The following is a 26497-nucleotide window of genomic DNA, read 5'->3' on the forward strand; positions in this document are numbered from 1 at the left end:
GCTTAAAACCATAGCTGAGGATCTTGGGTAATCGCTCGAAATGCCTACGTCTGTTTCCGGTTATTTTTATTTTGAAATTCAGTTCCTAACGGACGCCAAAAAAGCCAGAGATTATGGAATTAAACCAATAAATAAAAGCAAGGATAATTGTGTGTTATTGGTGAGTAAATAACAGTGTGTTATTTTGAAAAGAATAACAAATTAGAAGGAAAAAAAGATTTAAAAAATACAGATTTCAGTATCCTGAGGCTCTGAGCCCCATTTATTTTCCTCACAGACGGCAACAAAAGTCCGAAATTATACGATTTCAAATAAAAGCAATAACTGTGGCTTGATATTGAGTAAGAACATGTTTTTATGAACCACACAGCTTCCGGTTTTCCTCGACCCGACCGGAGAAAAAGACGTGCTGCAGGCAGTAGAAATACATTGCTTTTAAAATCGTGCTGTGCAACACGAAAAAAAGGGGCAAATCGTGTTGGTGAACACGAATCAATAGATTAAAAATCGTGTTGGTGAACACGAAATGCCGTGAGACTGGGTTGCACCGGCAGGTGCCGGTGGGGAAGCGCCCATAGCCGAGTCGCGGGATCCAACAGCCGGCCGCTGAGCAATCCCCTCGGGCGTCGCCCAGCCCGGGTGGATTGGTGGGGGCTGATGGCCCAGAGCAGCGGGGTGGCGGCAACGGCGCCGCCGGCTGCTCACGGGCGCAGGGTGTGGCCGGCGTATAGGCACGGAGGAAACGCCGGTTGCGCAGTGTCAAACGTCCCAAACCGTCAACCCTGACCCGATAATTGGTCGTGGCCCGGTGACTCCACCACGACCCCTGACCTGTCCCATTTGTGGGGGCTCGGGCCTTGCTGGTTCTGGAGGAATACCCTTTCGCCGAGTGCCAATGGGCGGAGCGGTCTTGAGTGAGTCCCCAGAGATTCGGTGGTACGGGACATACGGGTCCGAAGGGCGTCCTCCTTCGCCGCCCATGCCTCGCGCCATAGCAGGCGGATGTGCAGGTTCGAGAACTTCTCGAGGCGGTTCACGAAGGAGAGCGAGCCACGAAGGGGGCGGCCGAAGATGATCTGCGCTGGCGAGAGGTTGCAGTCGGGGTAAGGCGTGTTTCGCAACTGCAGCATAGCACGCAGGAAGCGGTCCTGATCAAGGCCGCCCGACGGGCCGGTGTTGGACATCAGGAGGCGCTTAGCGGTCTTAACCGCAACTTCCGCCCTCCCATTCGACTGCGGAAAGCTAACGGACGACACACGGTGTTTGACGTGCCATAAGCGGAGGAAGTCCTCAGTGTGGCTCGCCTTGAATTCCGGACCACCGTCGCTCGAGAGCTCCTCCGGTACGCCGAAGGTGGCGAAGAACGAACGGAGGTGTTGGACCAGGCCAGCTGAGCCCGCCAGGGCAGTACCCGCCGTAGAGCTCAGGACCTCTACCCAGCCCGAGAGACGGTCCCCGACAACTATGTAGTGGCGGCCCCCATAGTCGAAGAAGTCAGCAAACACTGCCTCGAATGGCGTGGACGGGTCCCTGGTGGCCTGAATGTCCCCGGACATCCCGGGCCAGTAAACTATGGCTCGGGCATGCTGCCCCATCGCTGAGGTCCCCTGGTGAGCGGCAGGGAGGGTGTAGCCGCCTGTGACGGAGCATTGTGGTTGCAGTCTGCACACCCGTCCCTGGTGGCCTGAATGTCCCCGGACATCCGGGCCAGTAAACTATGGCTCGGGCATGCTGCCCCATCGCTGAGGTCCCCTGGTGAGCGGCATGGAGATGCCGAAGGACTCTCCCACAGAGGGATGGGGGGACCACGACGCGGTCCCGATAGAGCAGGACGCCGTCCTGTGTGTAGACGGACTCACAGACCGATGACAGACTCGCCAGGGCAGGGTCATTTACGTCAATCCCACCCTCCTGCTCGATGAGTTGGAGGAGGTGGCCGAGGCATCCGTCAGCCGCTGTCTCCTGTGCGAGGAGGGGCCAAGAGACGGCTCTGTGCTCCCGTGCGTCGTCGCGGATGGAGGCCATGAGTGCTGACTCCACGGTGTCAGGCCCGCTCGGCAGCGCCAATGAGAGGCCGTTCGCTGAGCCCGAGGGGGAAGGATGCCTCGACGTGGCATCAGCGGCATAGTTGCTCTTGCCAGGCAGGTGCACAATGTCAAAGCGCCATGGGAGGGTGCGCTGCTTGAGTCTAAACAGACGCGAGTTTGTTATCTCATCCAGCGTACGGTCGCCAAAGATCTTCACCAACGGCTTATGGTCGGTGACCACAACGAGGTTGTCGGACCCCTGCGTGAAGTACCGCGTCTGTTCCAGACCCCAGGCCACAGCTAGGGCCTCTCCCTCGACGGCCGCATAGCACTGCTCCGCAGGGGACAGGAAACGCGAACCCACGAGGGTGATCCTCCATCCACCTGGACAGCAGTCCGGTATGCCCGAGGCACAGTGACAATGTTGCTGGAGCAGGAAGTAGCCAATGCCACGCATGGACCAGTCAGGGCGGAGGCAGGTACGCTTCTGCATGTCGTAGATCTCCACGCCCTCGCGGATGGCCTCCATTATGGCTTGCTTGGACGCCTGGAAGGCCTCCTCCAGAACGGGGGACCATAGGAACACATAGCGTGGGCTGAGGAACGGCTTAAATGGAGCCATCGTGTCACGCAACTGGGCGTAGTTGGCCACCTGGTTGACAAGGCCGAACCAACTCCTGATGTCCGTCGTGGAGCCAGGGGTGGGGAAGTCCCGGATGGCGTCCAAGTATTTCGGGAGCGGTTCAATGGTAGATTCCGACACCCTGAAGCCAGCGAAATCGACGCACCTCTCCGCGAACTGAAACTTGTCTGAGTTCAACACGATTCCCGACCGGCCGACACGCGTCAGGAAGTCGATGGTCCTCCACCAGTGTTGCTCCAGGTCGGTGTCATAGTGGATGGTGTCATCCACGCAACGTTCCTTGCGTTCATAGTCCGAGAGGACGGCATCAAACCGACGGTTGTAGCCATCACCCTGATGACAGGAAGCCCTGTGGTGCCCTGGTGTAGCGCCAACGGCCGAAGGGTGTGATGAAGGTGTGAGGTGGGCGATCCGACTCACGCAGGGGGACACTGTGTAGCCGTTCCAGGCGTCCGTGACGGTCCTTCCAGGTGCCCTTCGGGACGCGGCGTGCAAGGTGGAACGGGGACTCAGTGGCAAAGGTCTCACGTTGGCAGAACTTGTTAAGGGCGGAGAGGTCCACGGTCCTGCGTGGGGAACCGTCGTGCTTCCGAGTGACTACCATATGATGGCACCACGTCAAATGACCCCAAGGGCTTCGTCCCGCAGGAGGTCATCGTGGACCCTCCGCTGCCAGTGTAGAGGCACTGTAGCCACGGTGTGAAATGCCCTAGGCGTAGCTGGCGGGGTACCACGTGCATCTCGATAGGTGGCCCCTTCATGCATGGTAGTGCTCGATGGGGGCAAGTATTGAACGTCGACGAGGCATATCTCCCGAGTAGCCAATCTTTCATCCTGTTATTGTTCTCTGGCTTACAAGGGAACGGCAGTGCTATGGGGCGCGCCGGGGGGACCGTGCGCTGAGGGCATGTGCACTGGGCGTCCCGGGGGTCACCTGGCCCCACGCAGCCGCCGTTGGCTGACCTCGTCGCATTGACGGACAAGGGCTGGTCTGGCGTGTCAGCCGTGTCAGGGCTACGCCTGTCCTTGTGCCCCCCTGCAACGTCGTCCAATGGGAAGTTCACGGGCAAGAGGCCGAGGTTGAGCAACGACTCGTAGGAGAGTTACATGGCCCGGACCGAGCTGCTCACATATACCATGGAACGGCAGGATGTGACAAGCCCCCTAGCGAAGAACGCTCCCTCGATGGTTATGGGGGAGCGGTTGGCGGCCGACAGGCTGAGGCTGACGGGTCGCAGGTCGTCCCGCGAGAAACCGCAGGCCAGGAACTCCTCCAGCGACCAAAGGTCCGACTGCGCGCCAGTGTCTGCGACGGCGGATATCCGAGCTCCATCGGCCGAGCCTTGGTTGCCGGTGCCATCCCTCAGCCCGACTGGCATGTCCATCGAGATGGTGATTAATGCTCGGGGGTGGTCTCTCAGCCTGGCCCGTCTCCATTCGCCCTTGGAGAAGATGTGGTGCTCGAGTCTGATAGGTGCTTGCCTGTTGACACATCCGTGCGACGTAGGGGCGCGGTGTCGGCGATGGCTCCTGTGACGTCGGCCAGGGCGGGCCCCAGCTTGCATCGATGAGACCTGGGAGACCGGCTCCGACCCCATGGCGGCCTGTTGACTGTCGGACGACGGCTGTTGACGCCTCTGTCGTCGGCGGGCCCTGTAGTAGCCGATGCACACCTGGTGAGGCTTAGGATTCCACCTGCGAGGCCCCTCCGTGAAGACGTTAAAGACGCTCTTACATTCCGGGCACGAGGCACGGTTCGCCCCGTCCGCAGGGCTCGGGGCGGGGCTCGTCTGTGGAGTCGTCTTCAGGCGCCGGAATGACTACATGGCTGATAGGGAGGACGACGGGAGAGCGTTACGGGCCATCTCTCTGTTCTCGACGAGTGCAATTACGTCATTAACTGGCTTAACCAGGACGTCAGGTGTCCCCAGCGTCTCGCGGCGTATATCCGAGTCATAAATGCCATTGAACAGAACATCACGGATGATGTGGTCGGTATAGTCCACGTCCTTACCACACTCGCATACCGCATTATATGCGCATGTCTCTGCTTTACCCCGCACTCTGGCAGCGAATGCACGGAATGTCTCATCGCGTTCCTGGCGGAACTGAAGTAGCTCGGTGCGCAGGACGCATGTAGCGACTGGGATGACAGCTAGGGAACGCATGACGGTGATTAGGTGTGGCAAGGGTCCGGAAGCGGCGTCGGGGGCGGCTTTCAACAGGCTGTCTCCAAGTACAGGCCCAGCGCATTGAAACAGCTGGAAGGGGGCCTGCGCATCCCCTATGCCTGAGCCGGCGCGGAATACGTCCCAACGGCGGATGAACACGTTCCATTCCTCTATCGACACGCCCACATCAACTTTGGGCCGATCGAGTCTCGGGCCGTGAGGGGCTGGGGCCTGGGCTGGCGCGGCCATGACAGGCGCTGCGTGCTGGTGGCTAAATAATAATAATAATAATAATTTCAATTTATATAGCGCCTTTCACGAAACCCAAGGACGCTTTACAATGGGAAGTAACAAAACAAAAAGTAATAATAAAGAGACATAGGCTGAAGAAAACAAAAAACAGGAACAGGTTGCTGAGTACTGTATATTAGTTGAGGCCAAAGGCCTGAGTGAACAGATGGTGTTTGAGGTGTTTTTTGAAGGTGTCCAGAGTGTCTGCATTCCTGATTGCACAGGGGAGAGAATTCCAGAGGGTGGGGGCTGCGACACTGAAGGCTCTGTTGCCAAATGTTTTCAGCTTTGAGCGCTGGATGGAGATTAAATCCATGAATCGTCAATATAATAATGACGAGTGCTTCAGACAAGTCTTCGGATTCAAACTCGCAGCCGGGGACGGGGCATCCAACAACGACCATGGTGTCGTCATGAAGAAACACACTCCTCAATGTCAGTTTCGATACTTTAATGACAAGGATGATGACACCCTGAAACAGAGCAATGCCGCAGGATAAGCTGACAAAGTACTACATACATGCATGTCATGACCAATACACATATATTCAATTACATATAGAGTAAAGACACACCAAACAATAGTGGAAACAGTCTTACATGAGTGAGTGGATGAACATCTCAACTCGAGAAGGAGTGAATAAACAACATGTGAACTAAAATGGCCGCTCGTAACTTCCGGGTCAAAGCACGGCATACCCGGACAGCGACAGCAGTGACGCTGCCCTCTAGTGGCCGGCAATAAACTCTTCAAAAACGAGGCCACGTTTTATTAATTTGTGCGCACGATATACTTTCTCGTGCGCACAAGATACTTTCTTATGGTTAGACACATCGAACTGCCCGATTATTACGCCATATTATTAGTTTTATGAAGAAGATGTCCGCTCGCCAGGGCGCGCGCGCGTGTGGTGTGTGTGGTGTGTGTGTGTGTGTGTGTGTGTGTGTGTGTGTGTGTGTGTGTGTGTGTGTGTGTGTGTGTGTGTGTGTGTGTGTGTGTGTGTGTGTGTGTGTGTGTGTGTGTGTGTGTGTGTGTGTGTGTGTGTGTGTGTGTGTGTGTGTGTGTGTGTGTGTGTGAAATGAAGTCCGAGTTTGAAATATATCTCAAATAATGTATGCACTGCCATTTCCCCACATAAACATAACAGTCTGCAATGAAACGGTTGTCTCGTGTTCGCTCCACTTGGCGCACCGGTAACTTTCTTGTGCGAATGAGAAAGTATCTTGTGCGCACGAATTAATAAAACGTGGCCTCGTTTTAATTATTTTTCTCTCTATGAACCCTCCAGGGCTCCGTACATTTTCAAGTTACATCGTTAAAAAAAAGGTTATTCTAACTGCGAAATCATAAATGTCAGGTTTGGGGAAAATAGGACCCAAGTGCAGTTAAAAAAATACAAAAAAAGGTTTGTTAACAAAAAGCGAGCTTTATTATAAAAAGCCAAAGGCATGAAAAACAAGAAACTAATTAACAGAAACAAAACCGGGGAGCACGAAAGACAGGAAGAAACGTACATACGGGAACAGGCAGGAGACACGGACAAGCATGGGTGACAGTGACATGAAATGACGACGAACAGACATGGAGCATAGGGGAAGACCAGACTAAATACACAGAAGGGTAATCACAGGACAAGACACAGCTGGGCAGGGGAGGAGAAACACAAGGGAAACAGGTGAACACACTCAGACAATTAGACACTCCAGGGAGGAAAAACACAGGGAGAGGGACCAGACATTATACAAAGAGGAAAACATTTCAAAACAAAGGTGGAAAACATAAATCCAAAACCATGACAATAAAGACATAACACAGACAATTAAGCTCCAACACTGACTGACAAGTTACTTCAAACCAGGAACATGGCACTGTAAATTATTTTTTATTTAACCCCACATTCAAAATAATGCTAAATTCTACTGCCTTTTAACACCATATTTAGAAAGTGAACTCATACATATGTTACATTATGTAAAATGTGTTTAAAAGCATAGTTTGGTAAACGTTGTTTATTCATGTACTAGCTAGATGAGAACATTGATACCCTTTTGTTTCCATTGCTATGAATTTAACAGAATGCAAATTAAGAAAAACCTTTTCAGAGTCGCTGTGATTATATAAGCCAGTCAAACCTGTTCGGTTGTTTGATCCAGACCTAATCCGTTAAAACATAAAAACACAAAGGGGTGTGTGCTAACAGACAGACATTTTAAAGGAATCTTTCAATTAAACATTGCCAATGACTTGCATTGTTCAAAATGAAATAATTCATCCAAAATAATAATGGAATTACATTGCCTACCTCAGCTTTGATACAAACTGGTGAAAACGAATTATCAGTCAAAAGCCAAAGAGACTTACGTTTTCCAGTGTATCTTTCACACGCATGCTTCAGTGAAGGAGCAACAAGGAGACTGAGTAATTGTATGAAGCAAAGGTTAATCTGATGTGTTTTCCCGACATAAACGAGTGACACCTCTGCCTGCTCAGGAAATACTGGATCTGCTGGCTCTAATCCACCCGGGAGACAAATGATTGCAATAGAAGCAATTTGATGGTCAGACCCTGTGAGTGATGTGTCACATTGTGCAACTGCCCTGTGATCTCTAATACAAGAGACTTAATGGATTCTGAAAGTACGGATACATTGATCTAGCCATTGCACTGCACGTCTGGATGACACCTGGAAGGTATCTGATCGCCACAGAGATTTATTTCATAAAGGGGGGAGATACAACCAAAGCCTAAGAGTGGCGACGGGAATACTGTATTTGAGACATTCTAGTGCTTTGAGAAAGCAAATGTAATTCTTCAATATCTTACTGCCAACATCTGTACATTGTAAGGGACACATAAGAGAGTGTGTTAATTCATAAAAGACTGATTACTAGTTCCTGGTAGAGTACCTAGGATTTTAACATTGATCAATTTGATACCTCCTAGTGATAATAACACAAATTACACTTTGAACCTCAAAAAAATCTTGCTTAGAAACTACAGTACAATAAAACTAAAATAGTCATGTCGCCCATATTAGCAACTATCTTCCTATTTATGCTTATAACGAATACATCAGACACGATGCAACATTAACATTTATTGTAAGTCCTTTATTATGTCAATATGATGAATGTAAGTCCAATTACCACTTCTTATTCAGCTCTGAATTGGTTGCTGGCAAACTGGGACAAAACAAATTCTGGCTTTCCTGATGTAAATGTTTGGCTATGTTCAGCAGCCAGATGTTAACTTTGTCTCTCTGCTGTGTGGGTCTGGAAATTGTGCACCATGGGCTTATCAGAGCTGTTTTCTTAAAACCGCTGCCTGCTGGTGCTGAAAAGAGTAGAGCTTGAAAATCCAAAACAAGCTAAAAGACGCTAAACTGTGGAGTTGAGGGGGAACTGCAAGAGACGGCTTTCAAATAACATATTGTCCTTTGATATTTAAGAAAAACAAGTCTATTGCATCATTTCCATCTACTCTGGCCTTAGAGGCACACAGACCTTATAAAAAGGAAAAGCCCCCAAAGTAAGAAAAGCTTGATCCATTTAGAGATACTGACTCAATCAACAACAACACAAATCCCAACTACATTTTCAGACCATTACAAAAACATACTCCTACACACACATTAACGCACTTCCTGAAAACCTTCTCCTCCAATGTGTCCTCCTAATTAAAATGTTTATTTGGATGCATTTCACTGCAGATTGGTCATCACCACAATGTATTCAAGACTGCAATTAAGCTCATCATCACAGCCATCACTCCCTCCAATCCTAATTAAGCCTAATTACACATGAGGCAGCCATCATAACAAAAGCTGCCGTTCCTTTAAATGTTCACCCCCTTTTTTAATTTTTTGGAGCGAGGAGGGGAAATAAACGGGGGGGGGGGACAAGCAGGCGAAACCACACTGTCAAAACACGCACTGACACGCAACCCGACACTCCCCTTCAAAACATGCACTAACACACTGACTGAGTGTCCAGTGCTGTCCAGCTGCCTGAAGCAGAGCCTGCTGTGTGGATGTGTGCAGCCCCCTGGACTTGGTGGGAGGGGGAGAAGTTTCCCCAAAGACAAGCTTGGATCAGTGAGAGAGACGATGCTTTCCTCCTTCAGCCCATTCTCACACGCTGCTCAGTGGAATTGCTGATTTTCGAAATTAATTTTCCGCAAGTTATTCAACGGGACTGAGGAGAGATTTTAAAGCAGAGGATGCTCCCACAGGTCATTCGGATTCTGTATGTCTTGTCTTTCTGCTTTTTCCAAGGAGGCTTTATCAGGTGAGGCGCACTGATGTTTTAGTCTCTGTGTTGCGCGACTTGTCAATTCTCTTATTTTCTGCTTGAAATTAACTTTTCGAGTCGACGCTACTTTAGATCATCTGTCATTTCATACACTTTTTGCTTGAAGCTTTTAAGATGATTACCCGTTTTTGTTTGTTTGTTTTTGTTTTAGACGCGAAGGGGTTTAACCTACTTTGCCTTAACAATCCATTTAGATTGAGAGAGTGCCTTTTCAAACAATGAAATTGAACGTAGAAAACAATCGTGTTATAAAGCGGTAGTCTCCATGCGAACAGACGTGGGCATGACTTCACAAAGAATAATCCAGCATTTTACGCACAGAGCAAACTGGAATCTCTCGCCACCAACTCCAAAAAAAAATCATCTCATGGTCGCGGTTTGTAAACTGGCATCGCATGCACATTTAGTAATAAGCTATGCAAACAATTTACTATAAAAATAAACATCAGGTAACAAGCACTGTTGTCTTGGTGCCCAGATCAACAAAGCCCTATCTCGCAAGCTACCTGTGGAATTCCTGCTTGTACTGCATGACCAATGTGTGGCTTTTGGTGGAGGTTAAAATAAGACATTAAGACTCTAATGTATGATATAATATTCATTGAATGATTAACAGTTTAATGTGATCTGACGTTGGTGGCTGACAGAAACCTGATTTATTTCATGCATGCACACAATTATTTGCTTCCTTGATGTTTTTTTCAGAAACTGCAGAAAAAGTGTTTGCAGAGTTGATTCATTATAATAAGGGAGGGCGGGCAAGCTCCAGTCAGTGTGTGTTGAGTGTGTCTGGGGAGAAAAAAAAACCCACCCTCCCTCTCTCGCTCTGTCTTTCCGTTATTCTCTCAGTTTGTCCTCTCTCAGTTTCCTCCCTCATAAACTCACTCTGACCAGCAACCAAGCTTCCTTTTTCTCCCTTCCTACCTCCCCCACTCTGTACATCCTGATGGCAAAAAACTTTTATTTGCAGTGACACTTTCCTTATTTCATGGCCTGCCAACTTCAGGTGTGAGCGAAAGGGAATTAGGATCTGCATAATCCCAAAGCGGAACAGAGCAGTGACTCCGTGAACCCAGGAGCAGGAAGAGCAGCTCGTAGCCTGGAGAGCAGTCACCTGACAACACCTCCTCTCAGAAAGGATATGCTCTCCTACCAACCTCTCTGCTCGCCATGTAGGCAGCAAGAAGGGAAAGGGATCTAGGAGGTCAGGTGTAAAAGACAGGCAGCATTTGATGAGGGTGTGTATGGGGGAGGAGGTAGAGGGGGATAAGAGAATCGAGCAAACAGGGATGTAGAGAAATGTGAACAAGAAATTGAGAGGATTCATCTAGCAAGAGGCAGCGGGGAGATTAGTAAAGTGGAGAATGGAGACAGGATATGGAGAGAAATGGTTCAGATAGGAAAGATGAGATTGAGAAAGGGGGGGGCATTGGAGGTCCCCATGAGGGGAATCTTTAATTTTAGGGTGAAGACTTGGTTAGGTTTAGGATTAGGGTTAGGGTAAGGTTAAGGGTAAGGGTTAGGCATGTGTTGGTTATGGTTAAGGTTAGGATAAGTCTCCAGGAAATGCATGTAAGTCAATGTAATGTCCCCTGAAGTGATGTATACATGGTGTGTGTGGTGTGTGTGTGTGTGTGTGTGTGTGTGTGTGTGTGTGTGTGTGTGTGTGTGTGTGTGTGTGTGTGTGTGTGTTGCCTGAAACAAATCTGCTACACAGAAATGTATTTTAAAAAACATTTTCATTTCAGCATTTGCACAAGGAAAGTGTTTGTTTATAGCCAAATAGAGACATTTCAATCAATGCAGTTTGCACCGGTTTGTTAGTCCAACAAATAGAAATGTTCTTTTTAGTTGAACCCTCCCCAGTTCACAATTGCCTGCAATTTCTTTAAATCCTTTTTTGTTTGTGTTTGGGCTTCTACACATGTTTGCAAGAGCATAGTTCAAAAATAGATTGTGCTTTTCTACAAACCATATTTTATTCTAACAAAAACAGCAGACATTTTTTGATTTTTCATAACTGTTGGAGCCAATATGTTTGTCTTCAGTTTTCAGTCACAACATATAGTTTCAAAACTTTTTTTAATACAGCATGATGTTCAATTTGTAAATGATGGTCCCATTTAGAGTAAAATAGATGATAAAGCAGGGTGGCTCATGGGCGTGGCCACATGTTGATTCACAGGAGGCTACCACAATGTTGTAGAGGCTGGGAGCTCTTTGATGTTCATACTATAACTTCAACCTTTCAACAGTATGATTTTGTTTCGTAATTTTTACATTTTTGGTCTAGTCACTGCTGTTTTTTTTAAAGATGGCGTGCTTCAAAAACCAAGGTGCGATGCCACTGTGACTATAATCCCTTCTTAAATACACTTATAAGCTTTTTTGCACTTAGTTAGAATAAAAGGCCTACGAATAATAATATAATAATACCATTTATTTATAGAGCACTTTCAAGAAACTCAGACCCTTATCATAAAAACTCGTAAAAAAACAACACTACTGCAGGACTGTGCTTTAAGTCATACTGTACTTTCATGACCTCATGACAGCTGCACTTTTATACACAAGTCAAACTGCCTTGCAACGTTGCTTTGCATCAGAATCAGCCATGCGAGTTTGATCAATTAAGTTCTTAAACTTACAAAACTAACATTTATAAATTGGAAAATACCTGATCAAAGAGTCAGTTATGAGTTTGCAAATCGGACTAAACATTCACTGCTAGCTTTTGCTCAGCACATAGTAGTTAAAGATGTAAAGTTCTGTGATCACTCAGTTGGGTATAAAGACACTTGACGTATCGTAGAGTTAACTCTGATTTCCTCCATCTGGTGTGGAGCGTCATTAACAAGCAGAACTCAAGTTGTGCTACATTTGTTCACAGTGGGGTCTTAAACAGCAGTTTGGATTTGTGCAAGTTTGGTTGTGTTTCTGGAACACTGCTGCCCAAAGAACTGTTCAATGAGAGACTTTTGTTCATTGTGTTATGGTACATTTTATTTATCTCAACATGATTACACATGCGGACCTCCACAGTATAAAGAGATCACAATAGCAGATAGACATCTTTCAAATGTATCCACTACCCTCTTTTCATCTCCTGTGGGTCTGCCTATTGGCAAATTAAGAGTAGTGAACCAAAGAAGTCAAAAACAGAGAATCATATATTATTTATTTTTTCATCCGGTCAATGAAAGATCTTGAAAAAATGCAATGCTTTTGACCAATTGAGCTGTGTCCTCTCATTGGGTGTCCACTTGATAGCATGTGTATAAGAAAGAAGGTACATTTGGAAGAAAGGCCTAACAAATACATTTTCAAGTGAAAATTGCTTCATCACATCTTCAGAAAGTGTGTCAGTCGAGGAATTATCAAAATAAACCAATTATATGACTGACATCTTTGTAGAGGAGCCAAGGAAAATACATGGTTAATTGGGCTAAGGATATAAAAAGGAAAGTTATTTAAACTTTAACGTTTTAATTTAAAGAAAAGAAGAGACCTTATTGCCGATGATTATGTTCCTTTTCTCTGATTTGGTTCTGAACATTTGGAACTGTTATTGTCAATAGGCTTGCAGGATTACCTAACAGTTTGATACTGAAAACTAATTGAGATTTTGGTCCTCATGCATGCCCAATTAGGATGATGTATATGCCACTGAGATACACATAGTGTTATTTCATTTGATTTTAATAACAAACATTTTCAGCATCCTTAAATGTCAAATTTCAAAATAAAAGAACTGAGCTTTTCCAGTTTGCACCAATGTCCCAAAATGTTAAAGCCTGAGAGCTCATTATTTTTAGATTTCAAATCACTTTAAAGTGTGGTCAACAGTGTCCTCTTATAGCAGGAAGCAACAACTTTACACGTATTCTTGTCAATGAAAGTCTGTGAATATACTTCACAAACAATTCCAACTTTGTCAGGCATTATAACAGCAGCCAACTGTAACAACAGTCGTTTTGCTCTCAGTTTGAGCTTTTTCCCAGCTACTGCTCAGTTTAAATATTGCAGGTCAGAGAGTTTGAAGTGCAGGAAGAGAAATAAGGTAGAGCATAGTCAGTGTGAAGAGGAATGGATGTTAACATTTTGTACCAAATGACATCCCTTAGGAAAACCGTCCTTGAACAAAGTTCACTTTTTGCTGAACATCAACTTCACAGGCGAATAGGAGCAGCTTAAGCTGGATAAGTGGACTTAGTACTAAAATGTGTCGCTGTCGTAACTATATTTGAGTGTCAAAGCAGCAGCATTTAGAATAGCAACAATTTCAGAGTAATAAATTAATTCTAGTATCACTTGCAGGACCATGTAAACTCACAGTTATGCTTGTGAACTTTATTTAAAAGGCACAAAGTAAAGGCATTGATACAAAGTAAATTCACTTCATAGTGCTATCCTTTGAAGGTAAACCAAAGTGAAGTATCCAAAAACAGGGGAAGCCATTGTAGTTTTGTTGGCGGTGTTGCTGGGCCATTCCCGGTCAATCCCTGGTGATAGAGCAAAACAACAGTTAGCAAAGTTACCTCCTCTTAAAGTGAATAAGAACTTCAGGGGGTTTGTGAGGCGATACTAGACTTGAGTTGTTCCAAATTGTTTTGTTTTAAGGCTGTTCTAAGACAAACCTGTTAAACCAGCGAAAAAAATTCTGCAGGAAACACTTCAAATAAATAAACACAATTTAGCGAGTCCAAACTTCAAAAGCTCAGTTGTTGGACATTCTGATGGATGTCCAAGCTGCTATGGGAGCATCAATAACAGCAAAGTTATATCTGGACTGGAGGCTAGTAAACATTAGAGAAGAGAGGAAAGCAAAGAGTTTGAGCTTTCAGTTTACATATTCACAGCAAACAACTGACAAATAAGGCCTGTAAAAACTTGGGTGAGAAAAAGCCAGTTCCACCTTTGAATGTGAAAGGCAAAGAAAACGTTTGCACCCCAGTTTGAATTTAAAATGGTTGCATTGGTAACAATAAGTGTCAGAATAGATGCAGATAAATAAAACAGAAAAGGCCATAACCAGCAAATAAATGCTTACATTTTTTCAAGGGAATTGTTTTGGATAAGTTATATATATCCTTTTTTGTTACTGATACAGGCTGGGAGAAACAGCATTTTGTTATGTTATCTGTGTATGTCCACAAGAAAATTACAATAAACTGAATCTGGAACATGCAGAGGTTGATTTGTTGTGTTTTTTGCACACAGCGGTGTCATAAAAGTTTAAACCAAAACTCACCCAGATTTCACCTTGACTGTCACAAACACTTTTAGGGCTCTTTTATCCTTTCCAAAAACACACAGGAAATCCCAGTGCACTCGACTGATACACAGACAAGAGCAGCGAGGAGCGAGAACGAAGGACAGATGGGATGTTTACGTGAGTTAATGACTAAAAAATGAGATCCAAGCTGGTGACAAGAGTCAAACAGACGGTTCGTTCTCAGCTTCGTTCGTCGTGGTATACTTAGTATTGAAATATGAAAACTAGGGAATAGGATACAAAGAAAATTCATCAAAAGATAAACAAATAAATATGCGCTGGTAAGCTTTAAATTCCATTGAGGATATGTTGAAGATTTAATTGTATCCTGTCAAAGAAAATTCAAACAAGTCTTTTTTTCTGCTCATTGTCAAAGGATGGTATAATTTTCACAGGGAAGTCACTGAAAGTGTTTGTCATAAGCAACTTTTAATAAAAAACAGGGATTTACTGAGAGCCCATTTACCCATGAAGTTACATTTAAAAACCTGTCAAGAAAGCGACGTCTAACACAGACCTGCCCATTGCTTCAGTGGACGTTAGATTTGGGTTTGGATATTTGGCGGAGGTGACAGCCTACTGATGGTCTTAGCAGTCTGCCAGGGCCTTCAGTGTTGGGGGGACATCTCGGGCTGAGACATGTGACTGATGGCCGCTTCCCATTTCAATCGAACAAAACGACATTTCCATTTTCCTCTTGTATCAAATACATGACAACCCCTTCAAACACATTTTAAAAGAGTTGTTATCATCTATTCTTTTATTTAGAGTCTCACCAAAGATGTTATTTTCAACATGGAAAGAAATGGGTGTCCCTCCTTGCCTATTCTTTGCCTTAACTGAACCACGAGTCGTTGCCATGCCTCAGCTGCCAGCCTAAATCAACACCCCGAGTCACTGAATAATAAATGCATCATGAAGTGTAACCGACTGCCATCAACTCAGGGTAAACTTCTAATCCTCACAGATACGAAGCCAGCTGATGTTCAGCTGGAAGAGCATTAAAATGCAACACTGTCTATTGATCATGCAGGGAACCACCAAAACCCTTCAGGTATTTATTCATAGAGGATCAAATCAAATGTGTTTTTGTGCTTCATGAAAATCACTTGCTTGACACGTGCAAGTGGAAAAAGAAAAGTGATGAGTAAAATGCATCACCTCATAGCCAGAAACTATAGGTTACTTACGTAACCCCAGTTCTCAGAGTAACATGAAGTGAGATGTCTCACTATGGGATGCGCCTCATCGCGGAGCAAACAGAAGCATCAATCTCATTACGCCAATCCTGATTGGCTGGAGATCTTGACGTCAGCGTCAGGGAAATCACCCCCTATAAGTAGCTTGCGCCACAACGCATGCGCCATTCAAAATAAGCACCTCTTCTCGCTTCACCATAGCAAGGAGGACCGTCTGGTGAGACATCTCACTTCATGTTACTCTGAGAACTGGGGTTACGTAAGTAACCTATAGTTCTCATTCATAACACTCCGTTCGATGTCTCACTATGGGAAATTGTAGCTCCCGTATTGCCAGACGAGCTTATCTTGAAAATCACCAAACCAACCAGAACTTAACAGGTAGAGCTCTGACTCAACCAGGTGCCCAGCACTGCTTGAGTCACACTGGGAGCAGAACGTCCAGCCTGTTAGGAGGCAGACAAAAGTGAGCGGCGAGGACCAGCTCGCCGCTGCACCAATGTCTTGGATGGGAGACATCCTGGACAGAGTCCAGAATGCAGCCAGACTCTCGCGGACCCGAGGGTGCCTGCGAACTCTGACTCGTATGAGCCCCAAAGCAATTGCTTCCACAGACCAGTGGGAGAGCCGTTGCTTAGTAACAGGCTTGCCCTTATAAGGGTTAGCCCAGGACACAAGGGGTTGGTCATTATGACAAAGCACCCTTGATCTGTCCCTGTACGTGCGTGAAGCACGGGCTGGACACGGCAAATCCGGCCGCTGTTCCCCGGAGGAATACAGTGGCGGGGAGGATGCCTTAATGTCAAATGTGGTACCCGAACCGACCGCCTTAAGATAAAGGCAGGGTCAGGCTTCATGAAAACTGTACAGATAGTGCATGAGTGCCGCTGGCTCGCTTGGCAGCTGCCAGGGTCAGCGTCATGTCACACTGTATTTGTACCACTCATGGGCCAGGCCCATAGAGCCAAGCGCTCTGGGTGTGGGTGAAAGATCGCCCCCCCGCTTGGGACAGTATGTCCCTGCGTAGTGGGAGCTGCCATGGCTGCCCGCACAGCAGCTGATATATCTCCGCTAGCCAGTACATAGCTGGCCAGTGCGGAGCTATCAGGATAAGTGTGTGGCGTTGCTCTCTCACTCTGGCCAGAGTTGGGGGTATCAGAGCCAGGGGTGGGAACGCGTACAGAAGGCCCGGGGGCCAATTGTGCGCGAGTGCATCCACGCCTAACGGTGCATTTAGATCGCTCATCGAAAATAACAGCTGACACTGAGCGTTGTCTTTCGATGCGAACAGATCCACCGCGGCTCTGCCATAACGCACCCACAGCTGGCTCACAATCCTTGGATGTAGAGTCCAGTCTGCATAAAGTGGTATACCTCTGGACAGTAGATCTGCCCCGAGGTTCCTCACTCCCGGTACGTGCGTCGCTCTCAGAGAGAGGAGATGCCTACCGCTCCATAGGATAAGTTTGCGCGCCAGTGTGTGTAACTGGAGAGAACGCAAACCCCCTTGGCGGTTAATATACGATATTGTGGTCGTATTGTCTGTCCTCACGAGGACGTGATGTCCCCTGAGGAAAGGCAGAAAGCGTTTTAGGGTGAGAAACACAGCTAAAAGCTCCAGGTAATTTATGTGCGCCCGCTGGAGGTCTCTGCTCCAGAGACCCCTCACCGGGCGACCTTCATAAATACCTCCCCAACCTGTCAGACATGCGTCCGTGGTGACCACTTTCCGTGAAAGGACAGCACCCATAGGCACACCTCGTACTAGAAAAGTCGGGTGCAGCCAGTGGCGCAGTGCCATTACGCATTTCACATGGCGCGCGGGGTTTAGTTTTAGGGCGGCCACCCAGCGCTGAAACTCCCTCATGTGTAAGCGTCCCAGTCGTACGACCAGGATGGCTGACGCCATGAGCCCCAGCAATCGCAGGCATGATCTGAAGAGAACATGTTTGCGCAGCCTGAAAAGAGCGAGACAAGCTCTGAAAGCTTTCACTCTATCCGCTGACAAGCGAGCTGAAAAGGGCACCGAGTTCAGGTGTAAACCCAGGAAGAGTATAGTCTGCGCGGGGCACAACATGCTCTTCTCTGTGTTTATTATGAAACCCAGGTTGAGCAGGTGCTTTACGAGGACATTTGTCTGCGTAACAGCCTCCTGCTCCGACTGTGCGAGAAGCAGCCAGTCGTCCAGGTAGGTCGCCAGGCGAATACCCTGTTGTCTTAACGGGGCTATCGCGGCTTCCGTACATCGTACAAACACCCTTGGACTGAGAGACAGACCGAAGGGGAGTACTCTGTAATACAGAGTATTACAGAGTACTCCCCTGGACTCCAGTGCTGGAATTGGGCCGGTACTCACCGGTACGCAGTACCGGCACTTCTGGTTCTGACCCATGGAGTACCGGCACTTCTTGCTCAGTACCGGCATGCTGGCGGTACTCCGGTACTCATGCACCGTGCCAGTACTCAACACTCTCCCGCCGTTCTTATTATACCTCCATATATATATATATACAGCCGCCCGGTACTCAGTAGATGCGTCATGAGGTGCCGAACGGACATTCTCATCGCTCTAACCGCTGGAGTTTCACAGCGGCTGTCAGCTGTTTACTCCTGTCATTCAAACAGAACGTGCTGGAGAGGGGGCGGGGCTTATCTTCTCCATGTAAATACTGTGGTGGAAACGACTATGTCAAAATTAACCTATTTGACCGTGATTTAATAGTAATACACGTTTCAAAATAATAATAATAATAATAATGCCGAAGTAACAACATACTGAAAACTGTTAGTAAAACCATGTTTTAATGCTTTACAATTTACATACCTAGATGCACGTGTGTTGTGTTTATGCAGTGCAACTCCCACCCAGTGGGTGGCTATGTAGAGTGATAGAACAGAGCAGGCACGCCCCCGAGAGAAGGAAAGCAAGTCACGTCACAAATTAGCATTTCAAAAATGTTAGCGTGGATTAATAAAAGTGCAAAAAGACAGCGGTTGTCGCCGGAAGAAACTTCAAATACAGAGAATGTTGTGCCTGTGTTGGAAATTGTGTCTGATGGGGAGCTTTCTTTGGTTGATCCTCCTGCTCCAAGTTCTAGTGCATTAGCATTAGCACTAGCTCCGCCGCCTCCTCCAGAGCCTCTAACGTTAGCTGCTGCTGGCGCAACTGCCACCACCAACACCGGGCAAAGCGATGCACCTGACTGCTGGACAACGGACCAGGTGCAATATTTTTGCAAGACCAATGCATGGCTCCTTCTTAAAGATAAGAAGCTAGGATGTCGGATATGCAGAGATGTCAAATCTTTGGGAATACACACTGGACAAGGACTGAAACTGTCAACTGAATGGGGTGAGTGTGCAGTGTCTCATTTCGGTGTTGACAAAGACAAACAACAAGCTAGCCTGAGAAAAAAAATCAAAGAACATAAAGAATCACAAGCCCATGTAAAAGCTGCTGACATCCTTACATCTGCTTCACGTGAAACTATTCAACATCAAGTGCAGTCTATGCATAAATCTGAATTAGACACCACTATCAGAGTTTTTCGAACGGCATATACAATTGGCAAACATAGCCGGCCATTCACAGACATGCCAATTGATTTGAATGTACAGAAACTGAATGGGCTGAACGTGGGCAGGGTTTTGCACTCCAATAAAACCTGTGGCGAAATCATCGACCACATAGCTCATGAGCTGAAGAAAGAAGAAAAAAATGGCAAAAGACATTACAGAAAACCAAAGAAAACTCTGTGTTTTGGTCGATGAATCTACCACTATTAGTGGTAAAACGGTGCTTGTTGTGTGTCTACGCTCAGCATTAGCTGATGCTGAGCCCGAAACGTTTTTTTGGGAGCTGATCGAGTTGGATGGAACAACGGCTGATGACATCACAAAGGCGTTAATGGAGTGTCTTGGAAGAGATTTTAACGAGGACTTTTTAGGTCAGTGTTTCGTTTCTTTTGCATGTGATGGGGCTTCAGTCATGCTAGGGAAGAGAACAGGCGTTGCTACCCAGTTGTGTAGTAAATTCCCAAGCCTGTTTGTGTGGCACTGCTCCAATCATCGTCTAGAGCTGGCAGTTGGGGATGTGGTCAAGGAGGTCTCAGGGCTCAATCATTTCCAGATCTTTTTTGACAAACTCTATTCCTTGTTCCATGCCTCCCCCAAAAATCAGAGGCAGTTAGCGCAGTGTGCGCAAGCAGTCGGACAGCGTCTCCTGGTGATAGGGCATGTTTTGTCCATCCGCTGGGTGGCTTCAAGTGAAAGGAGCGTCAGAGCAGTCTGGGAAAACTACCGAGTGCTTCATGATCACTTCACAAATGCTGCAAACGACAGGAGCAGGGATTCCAGAGACAGAGCAAAGTACAAGGGCCTGGATGATGTGCTCACATCTGCAACGTTTGTCAGCAATCTGGGACTGATGTACGATGCGCTCACAGAGCTCAGCGACCTCTCTCGGCAACTCCAAAAAAGAGAGATGACACTGCCTACAGCAGATAGGCTCTTAACTCGAGAAATACGAATTTTTGAATCCATGGTCACCATGCCTGGCCCACACATGACTACAGTTCATACAGCTCTAGCTGAGAAGTCCTTCAAGGGTGTTGCCCTGCGTGAGAATGGCAGGCTTGTACAGATTCATGCAGGTCAGTTTTTCCGCAGTATGGTAGAGAATCTGAGACACAGAATGACTTCCACAACCTCCTCTCATGTCAGCACAAGAGAAATCCCATTACATGGCCGGGAAGCCCGGGACAATCAGCTAATCCAGGACATGAAAGTTATCCATCCTGGAAGTTGGCCTGAAGAGGAGTTAGACGTACAGTATGGGGACGTAGAGGTGCTACGTTTGTGCGAAGTGCTGAAAGTGGACAGAAGAGAGACTGTTCAGGGCTTTCGCGAATACAAGGAAACCAGGGCATCCCGTACACCTGCTGCCATGGAGCCTCTACTGAAAGCAGTCCGAACCATCGCTGTCTCCACTAGTGAGTGTGAGCGGGCATTCAGCTGCATGAACGATATCCTTACTGCAAAAAGGAATGCTCTCTCTGTCAGCCGACTGTCCAGCCTGGTTTTCATTAAATGTAATGGACCATCACTAGGACAGTTCAATCCGGAACAGTATGTGAGGTCCTGGCTGGCAAAGGGAAGGAGAAGTGCTGATGAAAGAGCCTGTCCAGCTCCAGCCCCTGATACTGATGTCCCCAAGGCCTTCTGGAGCCTTTTCTAACAATGTGAAGTATATTGCAAAGCAGCTCACCCAGTGAGAAGACTTTTGGCATAATGTGCCGATTTGTACAGATCCTGGAGATAGAAGGACTTCAGACCAACCAGGGAGTTATCTGATCAGCTTGGTGTTCAATGTAACTCTTTACCATGGCTCAGACTTTGTTACTTGCAGTTACAGTTTCTCATTTTAGATTGTGCAAATTTTGCATTTGTTTTTACATGTTCTTTGTTCATGCTCTTTATCATTTTTCTGAGTTGGAAAGTTAGATTGCATCATAGTTTACTTTATACATATTTGTATTCTTCAGTGGTGAAGTATATTGCAAAGCAGCTCAGCCATGTGAGAAGACTTTTGGCACTTTTTCGTTTTTCGTTTTCTGAGTTGGAAAGTTAGATTGCATTCAAAATGTACAGAAATACTTAATTTTGTTAAAGCTTTTTATAAAAAATGCTTCTGACCAGAGCTTTGTTTCCTTGTCATTAATGTTGAACACCACCAGAGGGGCTCTCACCTGAAAGGTCTCTGCTTCATGTGTCTTCAGCAGAAGATCTAGACTTTGATTGCTATATTTTCAGTTAATATTGACCTTACTGAGCTTTAGCCATATCCGCTGCCTATCATAAAAAATGTTAAGTACAGTGAACCTTTCTAAAATATACAGTAGTAAAGAGACAAACCCACCAGCATTATAGTAGCCAAATTCTTGTTTGTGGGCTGTATATATAACATTTACTTGAAAAAGTTGCTGATTTTAGAGTACTGGCACCTTTTTCATTCCAATTCAAGCACTGCTCTGTATTCATAACAGATCCCCTGAAATGCGAATCTCAGATATTTCCTGTGTGGGTAATATACTGGGATGTGAAAATACGCATCTTTCAGGTCGACTGATGTGAACCAGTCGTCTTGTCGCACGAGCCGCAACAGAGATGTGTGAGTGAGCATTCTGAACTTATATCTTCTTAGATATTTGTTCAGAGCCCTCAAATCAAGTATTGGCCGAATTCCGTTCCCTCCCCGTTTGGGAACGAGGAAGTACTTGGAATAGAAGCCGCCCTGACTCTGCTCGGCGGGTACAATAGATATAGCCCTCTTTTCTAGGAGAGAGAGAATCTCTTTCTCCAGAATATGGGCTGACTCTCCTCGGGCCTGCGAATGCAGAATGCCCGAGAAGCGAGGGGGGGTGACAGCGAATTGGAGTCTGTAGCCCCGTGTTACTGTCTTGAAAACCCAAGCAGATGATGTGAGCATCTTCCACTGCATGCTCCTTAGAGCCAGTGGAGATGTCACATCTCTTCCCCTCTGAGTCTCTATTTGTTGTGTTATGGGGCCCTCTAGTGTCTGAACACAGTGGTGCCCCCTTTCGACAATCCCCACCGACACTGCGCATGCGCATGACGGTGGTGCCTTCACAACCCCAGCCGGCACTGCGCATGCGCGTGGCGGTGGTGCTTTTAAAACCCCAGCCGGCACTGCGCATGCGCGTGGCGGTGGTGCCTTCACAGACCCGCCTGTAATCCGCCTTTTGAGAGATGCCGAAGCTGCTCTCAGAAGAGGAACAGTTGACGGGCTGTTTATTGTTTTTTTTGTTTTTCTTATCATTTTTTTGAGCTGCGCCCTCGGCCTGAAGCCTGGATGCGTCAGCGGCAAATGTTTAATGACAGAGGAACAAACAGATTTGTGACATGTGTTTATGCGGACTTGAGGATGGTGTTGAGGCATCTCTCGAGGCGGCGGGAACACATTTAGAGCTGGGGAACCGTGGACTTCCAGCTCTGTCACGGAGGGGAGAATGAGGGGCTGTCACGCCGCTCGCTTCTTCTTCCTCGCCTGCTGGCCGAAATTCTGGGTTGGCTGCGCCTGAGCTGCAGCCGGAACCGGAGATTTTCTGGGCCAGCTCGCCCTCGTCTCCAGCCTGGGCTGGGGACTCGGGGCGGGCTGCGACCTCTGCGTTCTCGGTGTTTTAAACCGAGCAGGGTTCAAGGCAGCTTGGGCGAAGGACTGCTGCTGCGAAGGCAGCGGCTGGACCCTTCGAGGGAGGCAGAGGTGGAGTGCCTCGTCCTCCCTCTTTTTCGACTCACACCTCTTTTGCATGGAAGCAAGAGCGGAGCCGAAAATTCCCTCGGGAACGATGGGCATATCCAGCACATCCTCCTTTTCCCGGTCTGGGAGGTTGGTGAGGTTGAGCCATCTCGCTCTTTCCTGCACCACCATGATCCCCATTGCCTTACCCGTGGCCTGGACGGCGCAGCGTTGGACACGGAGACAGATGTCTGTGACCGCTGCCATCTCGTCCAGAGTGGCTGCCCCCGGGTTACCCGACAGGTCCTCGCAGAGCTCCGCTTGGTAAGCGGTTAGCAGCGAGGCCACATTCAGGGCCCTGGCGGACAACGCTGCGGCTTTGTAGGACCGTCCAGTCATTGTCGACTGAAATCGGTCCGACTTTGCCGGCAGCGTGGGGTTCCTGCTTGGTGACGTGCCCATCCTCGGTAGGAGGTGGGCTGCTACCAGCGGTTCCATGGGCGGTATGCGGAGCAGGCCGAGCTTCTCCATTCCGTCACAGTCTAGGGAGGAGGCACCCTGGATTGGGACCTTGTTGCTGAAGGGCCGGTCTCTCCACGAGACCGACACCTCATCCAACATCTCCGGGAAGACCGGAAGGAGTTGCCTCTTTGTCCGCGCTGCTTGGGGAAAATGTTTCCCTTCGTAGCGGGACCTGGAGGTCTCCTTGGCCATTTCAGGCCACGGGATGTCGAGTCTGGCCGCAGCGCGTTTGCACACGGCCTGCAGGTCCATACTCAGACAGGGCGAAGCTGGTGTGCTATCGTCTGGGAGAGCAGCCCTCGCTCCAGGCTTTGCAGCCTGAGCCGATGACATGAAGATGTCCTCTTCATGTTCATCCGACTCGGACAGGAGGAACACCGAGGCGTCCTCTTCGTCCTCGTCGTAGTGAAGCTCGAGGACATCCTCCGCGGGTGAGACCATGGTGAGGTCTAACCGGGAGCCCCAGCTCGGTAAAGCGTGGGGTCCCGTTCCCGCGTGTCTTGCCGCCACCGGGTCCCGGCCTGCCAGGGCAGGTCAGAGGACATGGGGGGTTCCTGCTCCGACAGGCTAGCTTGGCGTGCTAGCCGTCGGCGGAGGCTCTTTACGGTGAAGCGGACACAATGTCCGCACGAGCCGGGGTTGTCGATAGCGCCTCGGGCGTGTTCCAGCCCGAGGCAGGACGAGCAGACCTGGTGTGTGTTTGTGCCCGAGATCTTCAACCCGCAGCCGCAGAGTCGAGCCACCGAGTCCCTGACTCCTCTGGTGTGAGGGAGAGGGGCGTCCATCTTGTTCGCCTCGTGGCGTGGAGAGGACCCGCTCTCAACAGGTAGGTTGGGAGAAAAAGAGGTAACCACCCTGTCCTTAATCCGGAGAAAAGGACGGTGTGGGTCTTTTATTCCCGGAGAATACTGACTGGTGTGGCAGTATGCTCCTTTTAATCCTTTCCTCCTCCGTGGGGAAGAGAAAAGAAAAGACTTCCTCGCTACCGTGGTGTCGGTAGTGAGGGAGCAAGCTAACGCTAGCTTGAAAAAAGTCAGACCTAGCTTACTTTCCGGGGAAAGAGAGCGGCGAGGTCGATTTCAACAATAACTAGCGTTAGTAATTACCGTCTTCCTGCGAAGCAGAAGGAGTAGCCGGCGAGCGCCCGTCGACCGAAATGGATATTTGGGTTCAGTCTGTGGACCGTGAAGCTTTTCCGGCTACCATAGAGATGTGCTCTGAAGCGAGAAGAGGTGTTTGAATGGCGCATGCGTTGTGGCGCAAGCTACTTATAGGGGGTGATTTCCCTGACGCTGACGTCAAGATCTCCAGCCAATCAGGATTGGCGTAATGAGATTGATGCTTCTGTTTGCTCCGCGATGAGGCGCATCCCATAGTGAGACATCGAATGGAGTGTTATGAATGAGAACTGCTTTTACCTACAAACTGCAAGTATATGTAATCCAGCTTTTTAGAATCTTTTAGCTGATTGTTTTGGTTTCATAGACTGTTACTTTACTTTTTACTCCCATTGCTCTCGCCAGCAAAGCTTAGTGTTCAGTAAAAAAGTTTTTAATTGTATATTATTGAGAGTGCCCTGAACAGCAGTCAGACATAAAGTGGAATATTTTGCCGCTAAAGAGCCAAATAGAACAATTAGAGCTTAAAAGCAGAAAATACAGCAGATCCAATGCGGAGTGCCACCTGCAATGAGCCTTTATGAAGTGTATATGCAATAAGGTTAAAGCATTTAGATTTTGCAGCAAAGTGAGACCAAACTAGAAATTTAGGATAGATGATTTATTTTAGCCAGAGAGTAATCGGTAAACATATTTCTGTAAACCTGCATGTTGACCTGTGTTACAAAGAATGTATTCCTAAAATACATCAACATGTCTGCAGCATGCACACAAATGTACATGTACTTACTGCAGTAAGGGTACTATGCTGCTGCCTGGTGTGTTTTTGGGTAGTATTTGGATTCCACTTAAATTCCATTTAAATGTTCTAATTGAAATGTCTGTAGGCTACCTCACATGGCTTTGTTAATTAATCAAACACAACAAAATCCTTGGATCAGTCTTGTATGAATGGGCTTTGGATTTGACAAGCTCTGGACACACATGTGTGTACCTCTGAAGGAAATCCCATACCAAAGGTTTTATGTTAGCACTGCAAGCTTGTCTGTTATCACTTCTGACAATGGACAGACTCTAAAGTCAGACTGACTGTTTGCAAAAAGACTTTTCAGCACTTCCTTTAGTTACAGCAGGTACTGTATAGTCACAAAATAATTGCATTGGTCTGGCTACACAAGCTTCAGGTAGCTTCACTGGTGGTATAAAACCACAGTTGGGCCTAAAAACATGTTTTTCTTTGTTTCGACACCTTTCACTCAAGATCAAACCAACCCAGCATGATGTTTGATTCAATATTGAAGTAATAAATATGTAGGTAGGAAGATATGTGACACAGTAGTAATGTAATGCAAATTAAGTGGACCGCTCCACTCCTCTTCTACGGATTGAAATGGCCACTTATTGACTAAAGCAGCACTTTGACTCTGAGCTGCACTGCTGCAGGTCATAATGTGCTCTGAAATCAGGAACATGAAGTCGAGGCCCATTATGAAACCCTTCATCATGTCATTATGTCTGATCATACAGTCCATAAGGATTCAACTTCACTCTTGGTGGAAAGGAAAAGTGTGTCCTACAAAAACCAGATCTCATAATATATGGTTGGACAAAAGAATCAAAGAGCAGTAAAGTCAAACTGAAGCTCTGCTATGTAATTGAATCAAAACTGAACCATTAACTGA

General features: G+C 47.4%; 1 protein-coding gene across 5 annotated transcripts in view; it reads left to right on the forward strand.

The window, feature by feature from the left end:
* Positions 1-26497, forward strand: part of glra4a (glycine receptor, alpha 4a) — a 93217-nt gene that overhangs the window by 22950 nt on the left and 43770 nt on the right. For 4 of the 5 annotated variants that reach the window (XM_034208194.1, XM_034208196.1, XM_034208197.1 and 1 more), the window contains exon 1: positions 9099-9419. The exons of the other annotated variant lie outside the window; for it this stretch is intronic. In XM_034208194.1, the coding sequence (XP_034064085.1) occupies positions 9352-9419 (68 nt within the window). In that variant the 5' untranslated portion in view covers positions 9099-9351. Of the gene's footprint in view, positions 1-9098; positions 9420-26497 lie in introns of those variants that run through there. 5 annotated transcript variants of the gene reach the window in all.

This window comes from Gymnodraco acuticeps, unplaced genomic scaffold (assembly GCF_902827175.1).
Source record: "Gymnodraco acuticeps unplaced genomic scaffold, fGymAcu1.1, whole genome shotgun sequence".
Lineage (NCBI taxonomy): Eukaryota > Metazoa > Chordata > Actinopteri > Perciformes > Bathydraconidae > Gymnodraco > Gymnodraco acuticeps.